The following is a 23,079-nucleotide window of genomic DNA, read 5'->3' as shown; positions in this document are numbered from 1 at the left end:
GACCGTATCAAAAGCTTTGCTAAAGTCAAGATATATCACATCCACTGCTTTCCCCATATCCACAAAGCCACAGATGTGCTGGTCAGTCTGTTTTAGTCCTCTGAGAAGATGAGGGTATCATCCAGGTAGGCTACCACTAGGCTCTTGGTCTAGAACAGGGGTGGGCAAACTTTTTGGCCTGAGGACCAAATCGGGTTTCCAATATTGTTGAGGGCCAGGTAGGGGAGTCTGTGCCTCCCCAAATAACCAGGCATGGCCCGGCCCCCGCCCCCTATCCGACCCCCCCTGCTTCTTGCCCCCTGACAGCCCCCCCGGGACCCCTGACCTATCCATCCCTCCCTGTCCCCAGACAGCCCCTAGACCCCCCACCCCTGTCTGCCCGCCGCAACCCCATCCAACCCCTCCTCTCACTCCTGACTGCCCCCCTGGGACCCTTGCCCCATCCAACCATCCCTTCTCCCTGACCGCCCCCAGAACCCCTGCCCCTGATTGCCCCATCCAACCCCCCCTCCTTCCTGACTGTTCCCCGCCCTCTGACCGGCCCAACCCCTATCCACACCCCTGACCACCCCCCGAACTCCCCTGCCCTCTATCCAACTCCCCCTGCTCCCTGCCCCCTCACCGTGCTGCCTGGAGCACCGGTGGCTGGCAGCGCTACAGCCGCACCGCCCAGAGCACCAGGACAGGCCGCCGTGCCACCCAGCTGGAGCCAGCCACGCCACCGCGCAGCACAGAGCACCGGGTCGGGCAGCACAGCTGCAGAGCCGCAGCCTGGCAAGAGCTCGCAGCCCCGCCACCAGAGCATTGTGCCGGCGGTGCCGTGAGCTGAGGCTGCAGTGGAGGGGGGACAGCGGGGGACGGGACGGGGGCGAGCCTCCCAGGCCAGGAGCTCCGGGGCTGGGCAGAAGGGTCCCACGGGCCGGATGTGGCCCGCGGGCCATAGTTTGTCTACCTCTGGTCTAGAATATCCTTGAATACATTGTTAATGAAGTGCTGAAATGTAGCTGGGGCATTAGGGAGGCCAAATGGCACGACTGAATATTCAAAGTGTCCATGGCATGTTTGGAAGGTTGTCTTCCACTTGTCACTTGCTTGGATGTGTACTAAATTGTAGGCCCCTCAAAAATTCTGCTTGGTGAACACCTGAGCAGATCACACATGGTCCAACAGTTCCAGGATTAGTGGCAGAGGTTATCAGTCCCAAACCATCACTTGGTTTAGCGCTTGGTAGTCTAAACAGAGACTCATAGACCTTAAGGTCAGAAGAGATGATCATGATTATGTAGTCTGACCTCCTGCACTTTACAGGCCAAAGAACCTCACCTACCCACTGCTGTAATAGACCCCTAACCTCTGGATGAGTTACCAAAGTCCTCAAATCATAGTTTAAAGACTACAAGTTACAGAGAATCCACCATTTACACTAGTTTAAACCTGCAAGTGACCCGTGCCCCATTTTGTGGAGGAAAGTGAAAAACCCTCAGGCTCTCTGCCAATCTGACCCAGGGAAAAATTCCTTCCTGATCCCAAATACAGCAATCAGTTAGACCTTAAGCATGTGGGCAAGACCTACGAGCCAGATACCTGGGAAAGGGACCCATCTCTCTTCTTTACAGAAAGAACAGGAGCTCTGGCAGGAGATGTTGAGTGACAGTTGAATCCCTTAACAAGGTTCTCCTGGATATACCAACAGAGGACTATGAGTTCCAGCTCTGACATTGCATAGATCCAGCCATATGGAACTTTGGCTCTGGGCTGCAAGTCTATAGGACAGTTACAGTCTCAATATGGGGGCTGTGCATCTGCATTTCTTTTTTCAAAGATGTTGGCATAGTCTTGATATTTTTTGGGAACATGGAGGGTCATCTCTGAGGAGCATATACTCTGGCTGATGGCTGTGGCATGGGGTCCAGACAATGCTTGGGTTGCTGTTGTCTGGCAATGAGACCCAGGGTCCAGGGATTTGTGGTCCACAGTGCACAGACAGACCTGCCTGCAGTATGTGGAAGAGAAGATCACCTTTTGGTCTCACCAACGGATGCGTGGATTGTGACATGCCAGCCAGGTTATGCCAAAGATCAAAGGGAAATGCGGGGAATGAATTATACTGAACTGCAATACTTCTTGGTTCCTCTGTATCACAGCCTCTAGTCACAGTGACATGATCTCCTGAGTCACTGGTCCTGAGGACAGGAGGGTCCCATCTATTGTCACCGCAAAACCAGGTGTGGTTTCTGTTGGGACAAGAATTCACAGAGTCCAGGCCATTTCTGCATTCATGAAGCTGTCAGGAGCACCGAAGTCAATGATGGCCCACTGTGGGAGAATTCTCTGGGCCTTGTCTGGCATGTACAGCTGAACTGGCAGCTAGTGGTGTGGTGAGAGTCTTAGTAACCTGGGACAGGTCCCAGACAGGGTTTGGGAGGTATTCCAAGGGGTAGCTCTGAGGTTTTGCCTAGGTCTAGCCCGCCTACGGGGCCTAGGCTCATTTGTTCCTGACCCCTGCTGAGTAAGGGTTCTTAAGGGACTTGAAGCAAGTGTGCAGCGCACCTTACCATAGTAAGAGAATAGATTGTTGAGAACGGTTCCAATGTGACAGTCAGCCACCTTTGGGTCAGGTCCACTTGCGTAGCCTCAGGATTCTGGTCTGGAGGTGTTGGAGTGGGACCGCTCTTCTCTCTTCACTCATGCAGACAGTTATCAATGTGAAGAGTCAAGTCCGTGAACGCAGTTAAGTCCGTGGCAGCCTTCACCTGAGCCAACACGTGTTTGATCTCTTCGCTCAGCCCTGCCCTGAACTGGCACAGCTGGGCTGCCTCATACGACTCTGTACATTCAGTAAGCTGAGGGAACCAAATGGCATATGTGGCAGCTGGCCCTGACCCTTGCTGGAGTTTCTGAATGGCAGCTGCAGCCGAGTGGGTGAGATGGACGTTGTTAAAGATGGTAGAGAAGGCTCTTAGGAAGACATTTGCTTTGCTGCCCTGCTCCAGTAAGGGAGAGGCCCAGTCTAAGGCCTATCCCAACAGCAGCCTTACCACCATTCCCACCTTGGCCTGTTCAGCGGGGAAGGCCTGAGGGCAAAAGATGAAGAGGAAGCGGCACTGGTTCATGACACCTCTGAACTTCCGCTGGTCCCTGTCAAACCGTTCAGGCAAAGGCATGGTGGGGCCTTGTTCCGGGAACAGGCTCGTGCCCCAAGTTTGGAATGAAGCATTTCCCACCTGCACATAGGTTACCTGGTCACGCCAGATTTGATTTTCTGACAACATCTGCGTCACTCGAGCACGTGGAGCCTGATTTTCTGCCTATATTTCAACAATCCACTCCGGCATATCCAGAGGCCCTTCGGCTCATCTGGGCACCGAAACGCCTTCTTCCCTCACCAGGGCATTGCATGGGCTGCGTTTAGATGGTCTGTGCAAGCTGTCAGAGCCAGGTCATGGGCTGCCGGCCTCACAGCGAGAGCCAGAGTCAGACATCAGGAATCAGAGTTGTGGGTCTCTGTGGGATCAGGAACAGAATCTGGAGTTGAGGCCAAGTCAGGAGCCAAGAGTCAGGGCCAGGAGGTAAAGGCGAGGTCACAAACCAGAAGTCAGAAGCAGGAGACAAAGCCGAATCAGAAACCAGGTATCAGAGCCAGGAGAGAAAAGCCAGGGTCAGGAACCAGAGTGAGGAAGCTAGGTCTGTAGCAGCAACTACCTGGGGATCCACCTAGTTGCACAGACAAACTTCCTGTACCCTCCCCAGGCTTAAATAGTATATCCAGGCCAATCAGCAACCAGGAATGTCATGTTAGTCAGCCCACTGTGGCTGGTACTGCCTATGGTGTGGGGGCTCATGAGCCTCAGGGCCCTGCCAAGGCTCATGCCCTGCCAAGTGCGTCCACTGCCACAGCTGTTAGGTGCTGGCGTGGAGGTGGCTGCTGCCAAGGACTCTGCAATCCCATTTTCTTGACCTGCTGCTCCTTACAAGGGGTGAGGAGGAGACTTTTCCTAGGGGCAGGTTATCCCACCTTGCACCTTCCTCTCAAGCAGCCGCTTCTAGCCCTGTTGAAGACAGGACCTTGGCCTAGATGGACACTGGTCTGATTCAACCTGCCACACCCCAGATTCCTAAGCAGTCCCTCAAACTGTATCCTGTTTCCCTGGCTTGCCCTTGTCTGTCAAGGTTGTTTGACAGAAATCACCCAGCCTTCTTCTCCCTTAGCTTTTTCACCTGGGGAATACTTGGGGCATAAGTGCTAGATGCCATTAATGATTCCACCGTATAAGCAAGTTGGGAGGGGGAAAATTGCTAAGTTAATTTTTAGATCTATACCCAGGGGGCTTGAACTCTCAGCCGTTATAGCAAGAGGGCAGCTGTATCCGCACAAGGCCCCAACACTGAATAGCTCTGGTTGCTAATTAGCTACAAGAATCATGTCTGTTAGCCCACAACTACAACAGACAGAGCACTATGAGGACAGAATCATTCAAACATTTGGTGGGGGGAGGGATAGCTCAGTAGTTTGAGCATTGGCCTGCTAAACCCAGAGTTGTGAGTTCAATCCTTGAGGGGGCCATTTAGGGATCTGGGGCAAAAATTGGGGACTGGTCCTGCTTTGAGCAGTGGGTTGGACTAGATGACCTCCTGAGGTCCCTTCCAACCCCTATAGTCTATGATTCTATGAAAGATTGCAGAGTTCAGGTCACACCTGTTCCCCTGGAGGCCATTTTGCAGAGGGGGTTCACTTCTTCAGCTAGAACTGAGAAGAATAACATGAATTTCTTTCATCTCTGACGTGATGTGAGTGACTGACGCTTGGCAGTGTCGGGGTAACATCAGCTGGGTTTGCAGGAGGTGGCAACAGGAGCTACTCACATGACTCTGAAGAAGAAACAAATGTTCCAGATTCCACTTCTGTAGACTGGCCCGTCTAAGCTGGGCAGTGTTATTTATTATTTATTTATTATTGTTCAAATAGCATTTAAGTGAAATGTATCCCTGTCCACCCTACCTGTACCTCCTGCCATCATGGAGACAAGTGAGAAACGCTGCCAGATCAGAACACTGGAGTTCACCTTCACTTCGCACTGGGCTGAATGACAGCTCCAAGGGCAGGTCAGTGGAGAATGGGGCCCTTTGTAGCAAATGCATCTTGGAATTTGTGTAGAGAGGAAGGGCTGATCATACCTAGGGCTTGGAGGAGCATGGACTGGAGCAGTTAGCCCAGGGCATTGTTTGCACCGCCGTGGCCATGCTGCTATTTGTAGCACGCTAACTCAGTCAAAGCTAGGAAGTGTATGTCTCCCCAAGGTGGAGATTATCCCCACAGCTCCAGTGTAGATGGACCCTGAGCCTGCAGCAGACGGGAGCAACCAGGGCGTCGGAACAGGGCGGGGGCAGGAGGCCATGGCCCCACCACTTTTAAAACCTTTTTTTACCGGCCGTAAGGGGGCAGAGAGGAGTGAGCAGGGAGGAAGGGGCAGTGCAGGGATGGGGCCACAGTTCAGGCAACAGTAGCCCCCCACACTTTTAGGAAGCTTCCCCTGCTACTGGGAGCAACCTATGACTGCAACCAAGCCACGGACACCTGGAATCAGCAGCCTGCAGACTCAATGTCCCCACTCTGTATCTGTGTGTTGGTGGGTCGAATGGGGGGCAGATTCCACTTTGCCTGTAAGCACTCCTGTTTCCTCCCATTAGTAAGGGTCTCCTCCACCCCCCACATTCTCCCCACGCTCCCACTGGCTCAAATTCGCCTGCTGTAGCCCGCTCTAGTTGGCTTCTGTCACTTCATGGCAAACCCCTGGACCCCAGTGGCTGTGAGCAATTGGGACCTAGATCTGGCCTGGCAGCAGGCAAGGGGCTCAGCTACCTCCTGCCCTCCCGCAGTGCACGGAGCTGTTGGGGCCATAGCCCTACCTGAAGCAGGAGAAGATGCCGATGGCCAGGAGCAGAGCAGCCAGGGAGGCGGAGTAGCCGCAGGTATAAAGCACCTTTACAGTGGCAAAGTAGGCCCCCTGGAAGAGAAAGGCACAGCTGAGTTAGCAGGTCAGCGCGGCAGTGCCAGGCAGCTGTGCAGGCACTAGAGCATGGCCGCGCAGCTGGGAGCACCACTGATCCTCTGGACATGCCGCTCCCTGATGCGCAGTGGGGTGGAAATGTGGGGTGGGGGAGGACATGCTGCTGACAGACTTGGGGTCCTGCGGTGTTCATGCCACCATCCATGAGGGCCCCAAGGGACCGACCTGTCCCCTAGACACCTCGGCATACTGCCCACCAGCCCTAGGGGACCAGGCCTGCCCCCTAGAGCCCCCAGAAACCGCCCATGAGCCCCAGGGGACCCAGCCTGCTCCCTAGAGCCCCCGACAACCTGCCCACCAGCCCCAGGGGACCCGGCCTGCTCCAGAGAGACCCCAGCTAACCACCCACCAGCCCCAGGGGACCCAGCCTGCTCCCTAGAGCCCCCAACAACCTGCCCACCAGCCCCAGGGGACCCAGCCTGCCCCAGTTAGTGGAGTTCAGTTTGGTGCAGATGTGGGCCCTCATCAGTGTTTAATTAAATCTAGGCTGGTTCATTTTTAAACAACTCTTCCATTAAGTCGCAAACCCCCGAGTCCCCTGCGCAGCCTTGCAATGGGGATACCAGTCCCCACCCAACTCCCCAGCAGTGCCTTGAAATGGGGATACCAGCCCCCGTCCCACTCTCAAGCAGTGCCTTGCAATGGGGATACCAGCCCCCGTTCCACTCCCCAGCAGAGGCTTGCAATGGGGATACCAGCTCCCGCCCCACTCCCCAGCAGAGCCTTGCAATGGGGATACCAGCCCCTGCCCCATTCCCTGGCACAGTCTTGCTGCACTTGCCTTGGCTTCTGTGTCCTTATTGCTGCCATCCAGCTCACAGGCGTAGTACGGAGGGCTGGGGCTGCTCCAGCCAGACTCTGTGCAGTTCTTGCGTATCAACACTGCATCGACAAAGTGAAGCTCTTACAAGGACCTCAACCCCCAACCTCCTTGCCAGCACCCCAGATCCTGCCCCAGCCCCCAACCCTCTGCCCCAGCTCCCAGGCTGCACTGTAGTGTTTCTGTTCTAAGGGGCTCCGATGTCAGTTTCTGGTTCTCAGCCATGCCCTGAGGCTTGAAGCTGGGGGCCCCATCCTGGATGCCTGGCGCTGACAACCCTGCTGTAACTGGAGAAGAGGGATTTGGAGGGGACTCGAAGCCACTCATGCCATGTCCCAGACCACTCAGCACTGGCCTAACCCTGCTCCAGCTGGTGGCACTGGGAGCAGTAAAGCCAGTGCCGAGAGCTTTTGGGAATCCCAACCAGCACAGAAGAACTAGATTGGAGGTCATCACACAGCCCTCTGTGTAATGTCTATGGATTAGCCCCAACATACATCATATCACATATATACATCCCAAAGATCATTTCATCACAGCCTCAGTTGCTGGTAAGATTCTCAGCAAGTCTCTGTCTCTGCTGACCTGTCCCAAGCCTACACTATGACCCAAGGCAAGTGTTTATCAAAGCCCCAGAGCATTAGTAAATTATACTTATTTGCCCCTGTGGCCAGTCAGTTTTCTTTGTGCTCTGACAGTGCTGAAATGGGTGCACTCAGAACCTAGCTTGGCTGCAGTCAAAGCCCAATAAGGGACTCCTGCTTTGCTACCAGGAAAGAACAGCTTCAAAATAATAATAATATCCGGTTCATATCTAGCACTTGTCAGCAGTAGATCTCACAGCACTTTGCCAAGGAGGTCACCATCATTATCCTCATTTTACAGATGGGGAAACTGAGGCACAGAGCAGGGAAGTGATTCACCTAGCAGCAGAGCCAGGAATAGAACTCAAGCTTGCTGTGTCCCAGGCCAACATTCCCTCCACTAGGCCCCACTGCTGCCTACAGGTAACTATTTTAAGGTGCATGCCCAGGGCACTACTGCCCATCAGTGCAGCTGCCCAGAGCCAGAAAGCCACTGCACATGTCAGGAGATATGTGCATTGCACCAGGCTGAGAGCATTGCACTGCTCTCTGGTGGCCTTTACATCAGACCTTCCTGCCCCCAACTCACTGTGATGATGGTATTTGGAATGACCTCCTTCTGCCCTGGCCCCTGCCCCTTTAAGGCGGGCTGGAATTTGAGAGGGCTGCCCAGAAAGGTGCGGGGAACTAGGCTGGCACTGCCAGGGCCCAGCGCAACTGGCAGCCTCTCCATTGTCCACTGCAAGTGTCCGGCTACTAACGGTGCACAGCACCCTAGAGTGCTCAGGGCTAGAGTGTGCACGAATTTACTCCAAGGGGTGACTCAATCCCATGACAGCCTCTTCTGACCCTGTTATAAGCCTGGTGCCCTCTCTCTCTCTCTGACTCTGCCCAGAAGGGTCACTCCACCTGCAGGCAGACAGAGGGACTACCCATGGGAGAAGCCCTCTCCTTCTCTAGGGCAGCCCCTGTGAATGGGCTGCTGGGTGGCTAGACAACCCCTTTCCAGGTATCAGCAGTGGGAAAGGCCTGGCTAGTTAGGGGGCTGGCAGGATTAGAGATCCTACTTCTTCCAGCCCAGGAGAAGAGGGGTGCCGGGGAGAAAGACAGGGGTGCATGTGCAGCTGCAGAGGCTCAGGTCTGGGGGACTGGTGCAAGAAGCAGCCTGTGGGCCTGCTCTACATGGCACCGCAAGCCAGAATCAGCCAGAGCCTAAAGGGGAGGAGGCACCTGACAGTTGGATGGGGGACAGATGCTGAAGGGGCACTCAGGCTGTGTCTCTGCTGAATAAGGGTGGGGTGATTCCTGAGTCCCTGCCCTCCCCAAGGGCCATAGCAGCAGCCTCCGCTAGAACTGAGCAAATCACTGATTGAAATGTTTCATTCAATCAGAAACGGAAACAGCCAAAGCGAAGCTTTTCGGCTTTTCAAAAATATTCTTCCTTTTTTTTTCTATTCACTGAATTCCTCCCGAATTTGGGAAAAGTTTCAGAGTCCCGTGAAATGCATTTTTGTGCAAATTTACTATTTGCTGAAAACAATTCACTCCCCAGCTCTAGTCTCCATTCCCAGCAAGAGATGGGAGTGAGGAACCAGCTACCCGAGCACAGAGCCCCCAGCATGGTGGCTTTGAGGGATACCGGCCCCTTTACTAGAGGGCTGTGGGGTGCCAGCACTGCACCTTGAGATTTCTTGAATACTTGAAGGATCTCTTGACAGGTCACTGCTTGGGACTGGCCAACTGACACCGCCGGCCAGCAGCTGACGCCATCCCACTCCCTCAGGCAGCCTGGGAGAACCAAGAACAACGTTAGCATTGGGGGTGGAAATGAGCAAGTTGCCATGTGGCATCTGGAGAGTGTAGCCATCATTTGGTGGGCACCAGGGCAAGTCACCCCCAAAAGAGAAAGGGGTCTCCTCATCAGCTGACACCCCATGGCCTTCCTCATCAGAACTCAGCACCCCCACCTGCAGAGAGGTTACCCAACCACACCTCCCTTCTCCCCAGTCCTGGGTCGACTCACTGCAGTCAGTAAAGGAGAAATTTCACACCAGATCCTCAGTTAGGTGTTAGAAATAAAAACATTACTGCGTCAACATGCTGTCGTTCAAAGTGAAAGCCAAAGGCAGGTGAGGCTGCAGCAGCCTCAGAATCTGGATGGTGCCTGCCCATCTCTGCGAGCGGGGGTGCAGTCTCTATAAGAAGAGAGCAGCTGCACTGAAGCAAGCTAGTCTTTAAAGATTTGATCCCCCTGGCTCCTTCCTCATCTGTGCAACCCCCCTGTGGGAATTAGGATGCATGCAGCGCAGGGGGTGTGCAGCAGACTGGGTCGTTCACCTATGCAATGAGGATTACTAGCTCCATAGGAAGCCGGACAAAATACAGATCCCCTAAAGCCAATGTGAATACATTCTGCTCAAAGGATCAGTCATTTCTTTTCTTGAAGTCTGACAACAGCTGGATCGGCTAAGTCAGGGTCATGCAGCCCTTGACAATCACCCAATAGCCCACCCAGTGCAATAGGCAAGTATTGTTATCCCCCATCATACCGATGGAGGCACTGAGACCCAGCAGTTAAGTGACTGTCCCAACACCACACAACAACTCAGTGGCAGAGCCAGGACTAGAACTGAGGAGTTTGTACCTGCCACTGTTACGTGTATTCTGCTAGACCATAGCTCTGGAGTGGAAAACAGCTTCCTGTTTGCAAAGGGAAGGCAAGTCATACAGTCAAATAGGGTTCCCTCCCAACAGCTAAGCTACAAGATTCCTCCAAGATCACATTCACTTTCCTCTAGGTCCTCTGTGTTGGTTGGGTTTGGTCCCATTTGATTGGCACTAAGAATAATTCTGTCCTACTTGTTTGATACCATGGTTCCCACTGACAATGTGTTGTGTCTCATGCTCTTTACACCAGATAAATAATGCGAAGAAACCACAGTGTACAGCTGGGTTCCACATAACCATATGTACCAGAGCTCTGTGAAAAGCAAAGTCTCTGTCCTGGGAGAAATTCTGATATTTAAACAGTTTTTTGGTTCCAGATCAGGGCAAAAATGAAACAGTAAAACTTTCCATGGAACAAATTGCTCAGAAAAATTTAAATTCATAAATGACAAAAAAATTGTTGTACGCAGTATAGTTGTAGTTGTGTCAGTCCCCAGATATTAGGGAGATATAAGGTGGGTGAGGTCACATCTTTTATTGGACCAACTTCTGTTGGTGAGAGGGACAAGCTTTCAGCCACGCAGAGCTCTTCTTGGGGTTTGGGACTGGAAAAGCATTACAGCATCCCAGCATTACAGTTTATGGCTTATTACAACAATCTGTAACCCACTAACCCCCTCTTTTTGTCCTAGGTCTGCAGAGGTGTTAATGGACCACTCTACCTTGAATGGGCCCTTACAATGTCTGCTAACTACTTATGCTAAACAATCTGTTCCACCTTGCATTTAGCTGTAACACTCTGAGTACCTTTCCCAGACCTGAAGAAGGACTCTGTGTGGCTCAAAAGTTTGTCTCTCTCACCAACTGGTTGGTCCAATACAAGATACTACCTCACCCACCTTGTCTGTCTAAAATTTTTTGTTACAAGTCAGTTCAACATTAAACTGCATCTGTTTGATATATTGCAGTTAGTCAGATGGGCCCCGCTCCCTGGCCAGACTACATCCCCCATAATGCACCAAAGTTATGGGACTCCCATGATGCACTTCTGTCACTTTATCAGAGGGGAGACTTTGGTGCATCATGGGAGATGTAGTCCAGACAGGAAGCCCAAACTACAACTCCCATGAGGTACCGTGACAGCTCATGCAGACAGATTAATATCAAACTGGCTCGAAACTAAATGGTTTGATTTAGTTCAACAAATTGAAATGTTTCAATTTGGGCCAACCTAAAACAAAATGGTATATTTGGATTTTGCCAAAGGAAAATCAAAAAAGTTCAGCAAAACTGAAATTTTTCTGCAGAAAATTTTGATTGTGTGAAAACTGTATTTTCCATCAAAATGATGAAAATTTCTGACCAGGTCTAATCATAACAATAATAATAATACCTAGCACTTATCTAGCACGTTTCATTAGTAGCCCTCAAAGTGCTTCATAAAGGAGGTATCATTATCCTAAGCCAACTCTCGTTTTTACTAACCCTACGCAAACATGGCAGGCCTAGCTGCCTAGAGCAGCAGGATGCAACTGGTTTCCAGAGGCTTCTAAAATCCACAGAACACTGTGAGCACCACAAGAGGGCTCACAACCTATTTAAAGTGATATTACCCTATTCCTATACATGTGTGGTGCCCAACCTTATTACACAGGAAACCCTCATAAATCTAAGCATAACCTTGTGTTATGCATACATGTAGCAAACAGATTCTACATACTTTAATATTTAAAGTCACCTGTATTGATATAAGAAAAGGAGGACTTGTGGCACCTTAGAGACTAACCAATTTATTTGAGCATGAGCTTTCGTGAGCTACAGCTCACTTCATCGGATGCATACTGTGGAAATTGCAGAAGACATTATATACATAGACACCATGAAACAATACCTCCTCCCACCCCACTCTCCTGCTGGTAATAGCTTATCTAAAGTGATCATCAAGTTGGGCCATTTCCAGCACAAATCCAGGTTTTCTCACCCTCCGCCCCCCCACAGACAAACTCACTCTCTTGCTGGTAATAGCCCATCCAAAGTGACCACTCTCTTCACAATGTGTATGATAATCAAGGTGGGCCATTTCCTGCAGAAATCCAGGTTCTCTCACCCCCTCACCCCCCTCCAAAAACCACACACACAAACTCACTCTCCTGCTGGTAATAGCCTATCCAAAGTGACCACTCTCCTTACAACCTGCATGAAAATCAAGGTGGGCCATTTCCAGCACAAATACAGGTTTTCTCACTCCCCCATCCCCATACACACACAAACTCACTCTCCTGCTGGTAATAGCTCATCCAAAGTGACCACTCTCCCTACAATGTGCATGATAATCAAGGTGGGCCATTTCCAGCACAAATCCAGGTTTTCTCACTCCCCCATCCCCATACACACACAAACTCACTCTCCTGCTGGTAATAGCTCATCCAAAGTGACCACTCTCCCTACAATGTGCATGATAATCAAGGTGGGCCATTTCCAGCACAAATCCAGGTTTTCTCACCCCCGCCCCCCCCCACACACACACACAAACCCACTCTCCTGCTGGTAATAGCTTATCTAAAGTGACTACTCTCCTTACAATGTGTATGATAATCAAGGTGGGCCATTTCCAGCATAAATCCAAGTTTAACCAGAACGTCTGGGGGGGGGGGGAAACAAGGGGAAATAGGCTACCTTGCATAATGACTTAGCCACTCCCAGTCTCTATTTAAGCCTAAATTAATAGTATCCAATTTGCAAATGAATTCCAATTCAGCAGTTTCTCGCTGGACTCTGGATTTGAAGTTTTTCTGTTGTAAGATAGCGACCTTCATGTCTCTGATTGCGTGACCAGAGAGATTGAAGTGTTCTCCGACTGGTTTATGAATGTTATAATTCTTGACATCTGATTTGTGTCCATTTATTCTTTTACGTAGAGACTGTCCAGTTTGACCAATGTACATGGCAGAGGGGCATTGCTGGCACATGATGGCATATATCACATTGCTGGATGTGCAGGTGAACGAGCCTCTGATAGTGTGGCTGATGTTATTAGGCCCTGTGATGGTGTCCCCTGAATAGATATGTGGGCACAGTTGGCAACGGGCTTTGTTGCAAGGATAGGTTCCTGGGTTAGTGGTTCTGTTGTGTGGTATGTGGTTGTTGGTGAGTATTCGCTTCAGGTTGGGGGGTTTTCTGTAGGCAAGGACTGGCCTGTCTCCCAAGATTTGTGAGAGTGTTGGGTCATCCTTCAGGATAGGTTGTAGATCCTTAATAATGCGTTGGAGGGGTTTTAGTTGGGGGCTGAAGGTGACGGCTAGTGGCGTTCTGTTATTTTCTTTGTTAGGCCTGTCCTGTAGTAGGTGACTTCTGGGAACTCTTCTGGCTCTATCAATCTGTTTCTTCACTTCCGCAGGCAGGTATTGTAGTTGTAAGAATGCTTGATAGAGATCTTGTAGGTGTTTGTCTCTGTCTGAGGGGTTGGAGCAAATGCGGTTGTATCACAGAGCTTGGCTGTAGACGATGGATCGTGTGGTGTGGTCAGGGTGAAAGCTGGAGGCATGTAGGTAGGAATAGCGGTCAGTAGGTTTCCGGTATAGGGTGGTGTTTATGTGACCATTGTTTATTAGCACTGTAGTGTCCAGGAAGTGGATCTCTTGTGTGGACTGGACCAGGCTGAGGTTGATGGTGGGATGGAAATTGTTGAAATCATGGTGGAATTCCTCAAGGGCTTCTTTTCCATGGGTCCAGATGATGAAGATGTCATCAATATAGCGCAAGTAGAGTAGGGGCATTAGGGGACGAGAGCTGAGGAAGCGTTGTTCTAAATCAGCCATAAAAATGTTGGCATACTGTGGGGCCATGCGGGTACCCATAGCAGTGCCGCTGATCTGAAGGTATACATTGTCCCCAAATGTAAAATAGTTATGGGTAAGGACAAAGTCACAAAGTTCAGCCACCAGGTTAGCCGTGACATTATCGGGGATAGTGTTCTTGACGGCTTGTAGTCCATCTTTGTGTGGAATGTTGGTGTAGAGGGCTTCTACATCCATAGTGACCAGGATGGTGTTATCAGGAAGATAACCGATGGATTGTAGTTTCCTCAGGAAGTCAGTGGTATCTCGAAGGTAGCTGGGAGTGCTGGTAGCGTAGGGCCTGAGGAGGGAGTCTACATAGCCAGACAATCCTGCTGTCAGGGTGCCAATGCCTGAGATGATGGGGCGCCCAGGATTTCCAGGTTTATGGATCTTGGGTAGTAGATAGAATATCCCAGGTCGGGATTCCAGGGGTGTGTCTGTGCGGATTTGATCTTGTGCTTTTTCGGGAAGTTTCTTGAGCAAATGCTGTAGTTGCTTTTGGTAACTCTCAGTGGGATCATAGGGTAATGGCTTGTAGAAAGTGGTGTTGGAGAGCTGCCGAGCAGCCTCTTGTTCATATTCCGACCTATTCATGATGACAACAGCACCTCCTTTGTCAGCCTTTTTGATTATGATGTCAGAGTTGTTTCTGAGGCTATGGATGGCATTGTGTTCCGCACGGCTGAGGTTATGGGGCAAGTGATGCTGCTTTTCCACAATTTCAGCCCGTGCACGTCGGCAGAAGCACTCTATGTAGAAGTCCAGTCTGCTGTTTCGACCTTCAGGAGGAGTCCACCTAGAATCCTTCTTTTTGTAATGTTGGTCGGGAGGCCTCTGTGGATTAGTATGTTGTTCAGAGGTATTTTGGAAATATTCCTTGAGTCGGAGACGTCAAACATATGATTCTAGGTCACCACAGAACTGTATCATGTTCGTGGGGGTGGAGGGGCAGAAGGAGAGGCCCCGAGATAGGACAGCTGCTTCTCCTGGGCTGAGAGTATAGTTGGATAGGTTAACAATATTGCTGGGTGGGTTGAGGGAACCATTGTTGTGGCCCCTTGTATCATGTAGTAGTTTAGAAAGTTTAGTGTCCTTTTTCTTTTGTAGAGAAGCAAAGTGTGCGTTGTAAATGGCTTGTCTAGTATTCATAAACCAGTCGGAGAACACTTCAATCTCTCTGGTCACGCAATCAGAGACATGAAGGTCGCTATCTTACAACAAAAAAACTTCAAATCCAGAGTCCAGCGAGAAACTGCTGAATTGGAATTCATTTGCAAATTGGATACTATTAATTTAGGCTTAAATAGAGACTGGGAGTGGCTAAGTCATTATGCAAGGTAGCCTATTTCCCCTTGTTTTTTCCTCCCCCCCCCCCCAAACGTTCTGGTTAAACTTGGATTTATGCTGGAAATGGCCCACCTTGATTGTCATGCACATTGTGGGGAGAGTGGTCACTTTGGATGAGCTATTGCCAGCAGGAGAGTGAGTTTGTGTGTGTGTGTTGGGGGGGGTGTGAGAAAACCTGTATTTGTGCTGGAAATGGCCCACCTTGATTTTCATGCAGGTTGTAAGGAGAGTGGTCACTTTGGATAGGCTATTACCAGCAGGAGAGTGAGTTTGTGTGTGTGGTTTTTGGAGGGGGGTGAGGGGGTGAGAGAACCTGGATTTCTGCAGGAAATGGCCCACCTTGATTATCATACACATTGTGAAGAGAGTGGTCACTTTGGATGGGCTATTACCAGCAAGAGAGTGAGTTTGTCTGTGGGGGGGCGGAGGGTGAGAAAACCTGGATTTGTGCTGGAAATGGCCCAACTTGATGATCACTTTAGATAAGCTATTACCAGCAGGAGAGTGGGGTGGGAGGAGGTATTGTTTCATGGTGTCTATGTATATAATGTCTTCTGCAATTTCCACAGTATGCATCCGATGAAGTGAGCTGTAGCTCACGAAAGCTCATGCTCAAATAAATTGGTTAGTCTCTAAGGTGCCACAAGTCCTCCTTTTCTTTTTGCGAATACAGACTAACACGGCTGTTACTCTGAAACCTGTATTGATATATATTTTAAGTTCAGCTTATTTCATCTGTATTTAGATAGACAATACTGTACAGAGAAACAACCTATTTACACACTTCTGTAAACTAAAATGTAAACACGATGAAAAAATGCTAATGAATCAGCTGTCAGTATATTGTGTTGAAGCAGGCTGTGAGCCTTATGAAATGCTTTGGTAGGCCATGTAGGCCTTGTAAGGTCTCTTGTAAGGTATCATTACAAAACTTATAATCTACTGAATATATTCATCCTATTTGTATGAATGTATCATTCTTGTATCTGAAACTAGAAATATAAAGTATAACTCTGAAGTCCTATTGTAATTATGCAAAGTGTGGACCATTAACGGTGGTGTAGAATCTTGATGACTCCCATTGACTAGGACAATTGACTGTAAATGGCTGTTTACCTGAATGAGGTCTTACAGTGACATGTGACCATGTCACCTGGTACTGGAATCCATCTTAAATCTGGTGTTTTTTCATTTAGAAGGGGGGGGACGGGACCCAGAGAGAGACACAAAGGATTCCTGCCTTGTGCCAAAGCTATAAAAGGTGATGGAACAAAACAAAGAAGGCCCAGTCATGTGGAATCCCTTGCTTTTCACCTAAGATGCCTGCTGGAACTAACAAGGATTGTACCAGGGGAAAGGATTGGGCCCAGACTAGCAAGGAGTCTAGTCTGTGAAAGAAGCTTATTGGAACATTTCTGAGGGTGATATTTACCTGTATTCAGTTTCTTAATGTATTAGGCTTAGATTTGTGTGTTTTGTTTTATTTTGCTTGGTGACTTACTTTGTTCTGTCTGTTATTACTTCGAACTACTTAAATCCTACTTTTTATACTTAATAAAAATCACTTTTGTTTATCAATTATCCCAAAGTAAGTGATTAATACCTGGGGAGCAAACAGCTGTGAAACTCTCTCTATCAGTGTTAGTGTTATGTGGCTGGCCACCTGGTGCTGGCTACTCCTTGTTTCCAGCTGCAAAACAGTGCAAGTACATGGCATCCTCACTTGAGACTGTTGGTTCATGGCAGCATGTTATGGGAAAGGGGATGGGGCCACATGACAGTAAGCAAGTGGGGCGAGGAGACCTCCATGATTTTGAATGCACAGTGTGCACGATACCATCTCTCGACTATGACATGGCCTTGATTATGAGAGTCCCTGCCACAGACATGCTTTCACCTCCTACCCTCGCTGGAGTGCTTCCCACCAGCTCTGCCCTGCCTGCACTCCCCCATTACACCTGTTCCAGGCAGCTGGCAAGGGCCATTCCTAGCCCCTTGCTCACCTGGCTCAGGGCTAAACTGGCTGTGTTCCTGACCCCCTTCCCCACCAGGCCAGCCTGAGCTGTTTTGTTGGGATGCTTTTCCCTTCTTAATCAGTCAGATCCGCCCCCCGTCTGACTCCTCCAGTGAGTTCATGGTTCAGCACATGCCATGAAATCTCTGGGATTTGGGAGTGGAGAGACAGGCACAGTTAAATCAACCTAAAGGGGCATCCAGAGGTGACCTGCTGCTGTATTGTCAGCAGCCCACCCCCTCAGGCCAGGATTTAGGGAGACCCAGTGTTGTGAGACTGGGAAGTGCAGGCTGTCAGTCCACCTAGGGGCTAGAGAGAGCCACGGTGTCTCTCTGCGTCCAGCAGCCTCAACAAAGGCCCCCTTTGCACAGAGCTCTTCCTAACACACTGGGACCCTGGCAAGCAGGAGGAGGTTGGTAACATCTCTTTAAGGTGCTTCATTTTCGGTTTTTACCGATTTTTACCGAAAAAGTCCCAGGTTTTACAAAAGCCATTATTCATTCAATTTTCACCCAAATGTTCGATGTGCCAGAACTCCCCGGACCCAGCTCCCAGCTCTGGAAGGAGAGATGGCAGCTCAGGAACCTCTCCTTCCAGAGCAGAGATTCAAGTCAGACATACTGGAATGACTCGAGGCTGGTGTATGTACAGTTGTCAATCCATGCCCACCACATACTGGCTCTAGAGAGCACGGATGGTTATCTGCAGTTAAGCAAATAAAAGTCAGTGAACTGATTTTCATGCTAACATGGGTCAAAAACGAAAATGTGGATCTGACTATATTTCAGAATATAAGTGGGTTTTTTTAAGTTTGGGAAAAAGCGAATGCTATTTACCCAGAAAACTGCTCAGTTAATTGTTTGCGCCAATTTTCACCTGCATTTTAATTCTTGTAGTAAACACTGATAAATTCCCAGGAAATTTTAAAGAAAATAAAAAGTGAAAACGAAGGGCCGGCCATGTGTTGTACACTGAGCTCTGCAGCATGGATCAGCAGCTTGTTAATGGCAGGCAGAGGGTTTGCACCAGAAATTTGCTACAAGGGTTACCCTCCCATCAAAATCCTTCCTCGGCCTGTGATGGTGGGAGGTGACTTGCCATGCAGCAGCAGGGAATGGGGAGGAACAGGGCAATCTGTGCATTCCTTTCCCTATTCCAACCAGTGTCTGCATAACCCCAGAAGGAGGCAGCACAGCTTGGCAAAGAGACTCCCCAGCTGGCAGTGGCCACGCTTTGAGCTGTGTGTGGAGAGCAGAGCATCATGGGTGCCCCATGGCATTTGGAGAGGGGGAAAGAGTCTGCTCACCCAGGGCCATTTGGTCTTTGCACCCTCCTCTGTTGTACCCAGTGTGACACTCTACATCCCAGGGAAGCTCCCTTTGACCCCCATCTTCATCATTTGGATATGATTGTGATATTGCATACAAAGCATGCCTTGTAAGGTATCACGGAACAGGTTATGATCTGCTGAAACCCACTGTTCCATCTAAGTATGTGTATCATTCATGCATATGAAGTTATGAGATTGTGTTATATGGTTGTCACTAAAATATGCTGTGGGTTTGGGAAGCACCCAGATACTAGCTCCCCAAAGACAATAGCCAGGGGAATAACCAACGTCCAGGCAGGTGTCAAACAACCATTAACAGCCATTGTCCAGCAAGGGAGCTACAATTCAATGACTCACCTGCATAGGGTCACACCCAGGGAATTGCTCAACCTTGCCTGGGGACTCAGCAATGCCCACCAGACATGCCTAGATTTGTGTTCTCCAAGCACATGGAATAAAGGTATATATTTTACTTTATTTTATTTTGGTAACCATTCTGACTTTTTGCCTATCACTTATAATCACTTAAAATCTATCTTTTGTAGTCAATAAATTTGTTTAACTGTTTATCTTTACCAGTGAGTTTGCCTGAAGTGTGTGGTAAATCTGCTCAGGTTTGCAAAGGCTGGTGTATATCCACTTTCCTTTGATGAAGTGATGAACCAATTAATAAATCTGCATTGCTTATCTTGAGCAGTGCAAGATGGTGTATTCCTGAGGTACAGTGCTGGGAGCTGCGGGGATTTGGCTGGTGCCTTTCTCTGTGTGATTCATGAGTGGCTCTGGGAGCATTCATGTAATGTAGCTGGGTGTGGGGCTCCACATGCAGATGTGCTGACTGATCACAGTGCCTGGAGGGGTTTGCTGCTGGTCACTAGCAAGGCACTGTGAGAGAGAGCCCAGGCTGGAGAGTTTAGGGGGCACAACAGTCCCACCATCCTAGGCTGCACCCTGGGGATCCCGTCACATCCAGCTGTGGCCGCTGTTGGGCACAGGAGCCTGAGTGGCTGGGCCTTGGCTCTGGCCAGGGATGGCGATTTCTGAGTTCCTGCCATTGGATGCAATCCGGTCTGTGCCAAAGGCAGACACACTGCTTCTCGGAAGGGTCATAAGCCCTGCAACTGGCAATCTGGGCAGGGAGGGTTCAGCAGGATCCGGTGGGGACGGGGGGCAGCTCTGACAGAGCCCAGGAATTCCCCTCCATCTGTCTAGGACCCTTCTCCATGACATCACTGCCCTTCAAGCGGCTGCGGCACTTCCTTCGGCCACCAAGAGCCTGCACAGCTGGGAGGGGAGAGCACCAGGGAGCAATGAGGGCAGTGGGCAAGTAAGCGAAGGCTGACAGGTTTGTTGCCGTAATAAGCCTGGTCTTTGTTCTGTGAGTGATGGGAGGATGGTTAAGGAAGGAGAGGAGACAATGAACTCAGACAAACACTGTGTGTCTGTGTCTGTGTGTCATGTGTGCATGCACTTATGTTCACGTGTTTCTGTATGTGCATGCGTGTGCACTTGTGTGTAAGCATACATTCATGCATGTGTGAGCATGTGTCATTCAGTGATACTAGACTCGGGGAAGGGTGGGCCCTTTGCCCAGTTAGCCCTCTCCACTCTGGGGGCCCCTCACTAATGCCCACTCCATTAGCAGGGGTCAGAAATCACTAAGATCCCAGTGCCTGCGTCAGCACCACACGCTCCCACCCAGCCGGCCCCATTACATAGACAGATTGTGTCCGCGAGGCAAGGCACAGTGCTGAGCACGGAGCTTGTGGGTGAGCTGCATAGGCCAGCCATGGCAGGCACCCAGACACTGCTGAGCAGAGCCTGGCAATACTCCCCCAAGGCACTGCCCTCGTCTGTCAGCCTGGTGAGGCGATCGGGGGATGGACCCCTCACTGAGCCAAACGGGATTGGCCGCGGCAGTGCCAAGCATCCATGACAGAGGAACTAACCCAGGACACAGCACCCCTGGAGCTTTGTTAGGGAGTGGAGCCCCCCAAGGAAGCCACCCCCAGCTGGGCTATTCTCCCCTTTCCATCCAGGGTGATCCCAGGGTGAGCTCTCGGGGGTGCAGTGGGGGAGAGGACTAGCATGAGCTATTTATACTAGGCACTCTTTGTGTTTCTAGATTCCCCCTCTTTGCCATTTGCAGAGCAGACTCTGGGAGCCCCCTCTCCCTCGACACAAAAACAGGCCCCGGAGCATCAATTACAGCAGGCTTATCCGAGTGGAGTTAACTCGGCTTCACTCACCTAGTGACAAACAAAGGCACCCTGTCTCCCCACACGCTGCCTGCACAGCTGCTGCTGCTCTCCACCCACGGCTGCCCTGCAGCCCCCTTCCGCCAGGGCCAAGGGGACACAAAGCAGCCACTCAGCCCCCCAGTAAATGCCCCTCCAGCTCTGTGCAGGCCCTGCAGAAACCCCACACACAAAGGGGGCATCCTGGGGCAGATGGCAGCTTGGCCAGAGGAGGGCGGGGGCAGCTTGGAGGCAGGAGGAGGCATGGCTGGGGCAACTCTGCACCTCAGCTATTTCCTGGCTGCAGCAAGGCCCCGAGACCATGGCATCTGGGTCACAGGCCTGAGGCTACACTGGTCTGTGCTGGGGGGTCAAAGCTAGAACCAAGGAGGCAACCCCCCTAAGCCCCTGCAGCAGGCCTAGCAGCGTACATGGACAGGCTGAGCTGGGCGCCACTAGTCCCTGTGAACCATTCAAGCCTCTGGGTGATGTTGAACCAGGAACAGAGAGCTGCCCAGCACCATCTCCTGAGCCCAGGATGAAGGGCAGGTGTCTCCTCTCTTTCCTGAATGTTCCTGCGGCTCGATCTCAATGGTTCTCATCTCTGACATCTGGAATTAGCTCTAGAGTTGCCAACTTTCTACTCACACAAAACTGAACACCCTTGCCACACCCCTCATCCAAGGCCCGGCCCCTGCCCTGCCCCTTATCTGAGGCCCCACCCCCTGCTTACTCCTCTCCCCACCTCTCTGTCACTCGCTCTCTCCATCCTCACTCACTTGCTCATTTTCACTGGGCTGGCTCAGGGGGTTTGGGTATGGGAGGGAGTGAGGACGCTGGCTGGGGGTGTGGGCTCTGGGGTGGGGCTGGGGATGAGGGTTTTGGGGTGCTGAAGGGTGGGATTGAGGGATTCAGAGGGTGGGAGGGGGATCAGGGCTTGGGCAGGGGGCTGGGGCACGGGAGGGGGTGAGGGGTGCAGGCTCCAGGTGGCGCTTACCTCAAGCAGCTCCTGGAAGCAGAAGCATGTCCCTCCTCTGGCTCCTATGCGAGGCGCAGCCAGGTGGTTCTGCACACTGCCCTGTCCATAGGCACCACCCCTGCAGCTCCCATTAGCCATGGTGCAGAGCCCCCTGGCTGCCCCTTCAGAGTGCAAGGGAACATGCCGCTGCTTCTAGGAGCTGTGTGGAGTCACGGCAGGCAGGGAGCCTGCCTTAGCCCTGCTGCGCCACTGACCGGACTTTTAATGGCATGGTCAGCAGTGCTGAGCAGAGCTGCCAGGGTCCCTTTTCAACCAGGCATTCTGGTCGAAAACCGGACCCTGGCAACCTTAGATAGCTCTGTATGAGGGGAAGCATCATCCACCATCTCTCACCAGTATGCAGCTCAGGACAGTGCCCTGGTCTCACTGCTTTCAGGGAAGTGCCCTTTGGAGGCAACATTCCCTCTTTGGTCAGCTTGTGGGATGTGGCATGGGGCTGTGTCGGCCTGCGGGACATGGCGTCAGGCTGTGTCGGCCTGCAGGATGTGGCGTAGGGCTGTGGCAGGCTGCGGGACATGGTGTAAGGCTGTGTCAGGCTGCAGGATGTGTCGTAGGGCTGAGTCGGACTGCAGGATGTGGCGTAGGGCTGTGTCGGACTGCAGGATGTGGCGTAGGGCTGTGTCAGGCTGCAGGATGTGGCGTAGGGCTGAGTTGGCCTGCAGGACGTGTCGTAGGGCTGAGTTGGCCTGCAGGACGTGGCATAGGGCTGAGTTGGCCTGCAGGACGTGGCGTAGGGCTGTGTCAGGCTGCAGGACGTGTCGTAGGGCTGAGTCAGACTGCAGGACGTGGCGTAGGGCTGTGTCAGGCTGCGGGACGTGGCGTAGGGCTGTGTCAGGCTGCGGGACATGGTGTAAGGCTGTGTCAGGCTGCGGGACGTGTCGTAGGGCTGTGTCGGCCTGCAGGACATGTCGTAGGGCTGAGTTGGCCCACAGGACGTGGCATAGGGCTGAGTTGGCCTGCAGGACGTGGCGTAGGGCTGTGGCAGGCTACGGGACATGGTGTAAGGCTGTGTCAGGCTGCAGGACGTGGCGTAGGGCTGTGTCAGGCTGCAGGACGTGGCGTAGGGCTGAGTTGGCCCGCAGGACGTGGCGTAGGGCTGTGTCGGCCTGCAGGACGTGTTGTAGGGCTGAGTTG

The 23,079-nt window shown here is 51.3% G+C and overlaps 1 protein-coding gene across 1 annotated transcript in view; it reads right to left on the bottom strand.

The window, feature by feature from the left end:
- Nucleotides 1–23,079, bottom strand: part of LOC141978492 (vasoactive intestinal polypeptide receptor 1-like) — a 77,990-nt gene that overhangs the window by 32,932 nt on the left and 21,979 nt on the right. Inside the window, exons 3-5 of the mRNA XM_074940640.1 lie at nucleotides 9,153–9,260; nucleotides 6,850–6,950; nucleotides 5,908–6,005 (exon numbers count right to left, since the gene is read on the bottom strand). Coding sequence (XP_074796741.1) covers nucleotides 5,908–6,005; nucleotides 6,850–6,950; nucleotides 9,153–9,260 — 307 coding nt within the window. The remainder of the gene's footprint in view (nucleotides 1–5,907; nucleotides 6,006–6,849; nucleotides 6,951–9,152; nucleotides 9,261–23,079) is intronic.

Source organism: Natator depressus, chromosome 27, assembly GCF_965152275.1.
Source record: "Natator depressus isolate rNatDep1 chromosome 27, rNatDep2.hap1, whole genome shotgun sequence".
Lineage (NCBI taxonomy): Eukaryota > Metazoa > Chordata > Testudines > Cheloniidae > Natator > Natator depressus.
The sequence above is the reverse complement of the archived record's forward strand: the minus strand, read 5'-3'. Positions and strand labels throughout refer to the sequence as shown.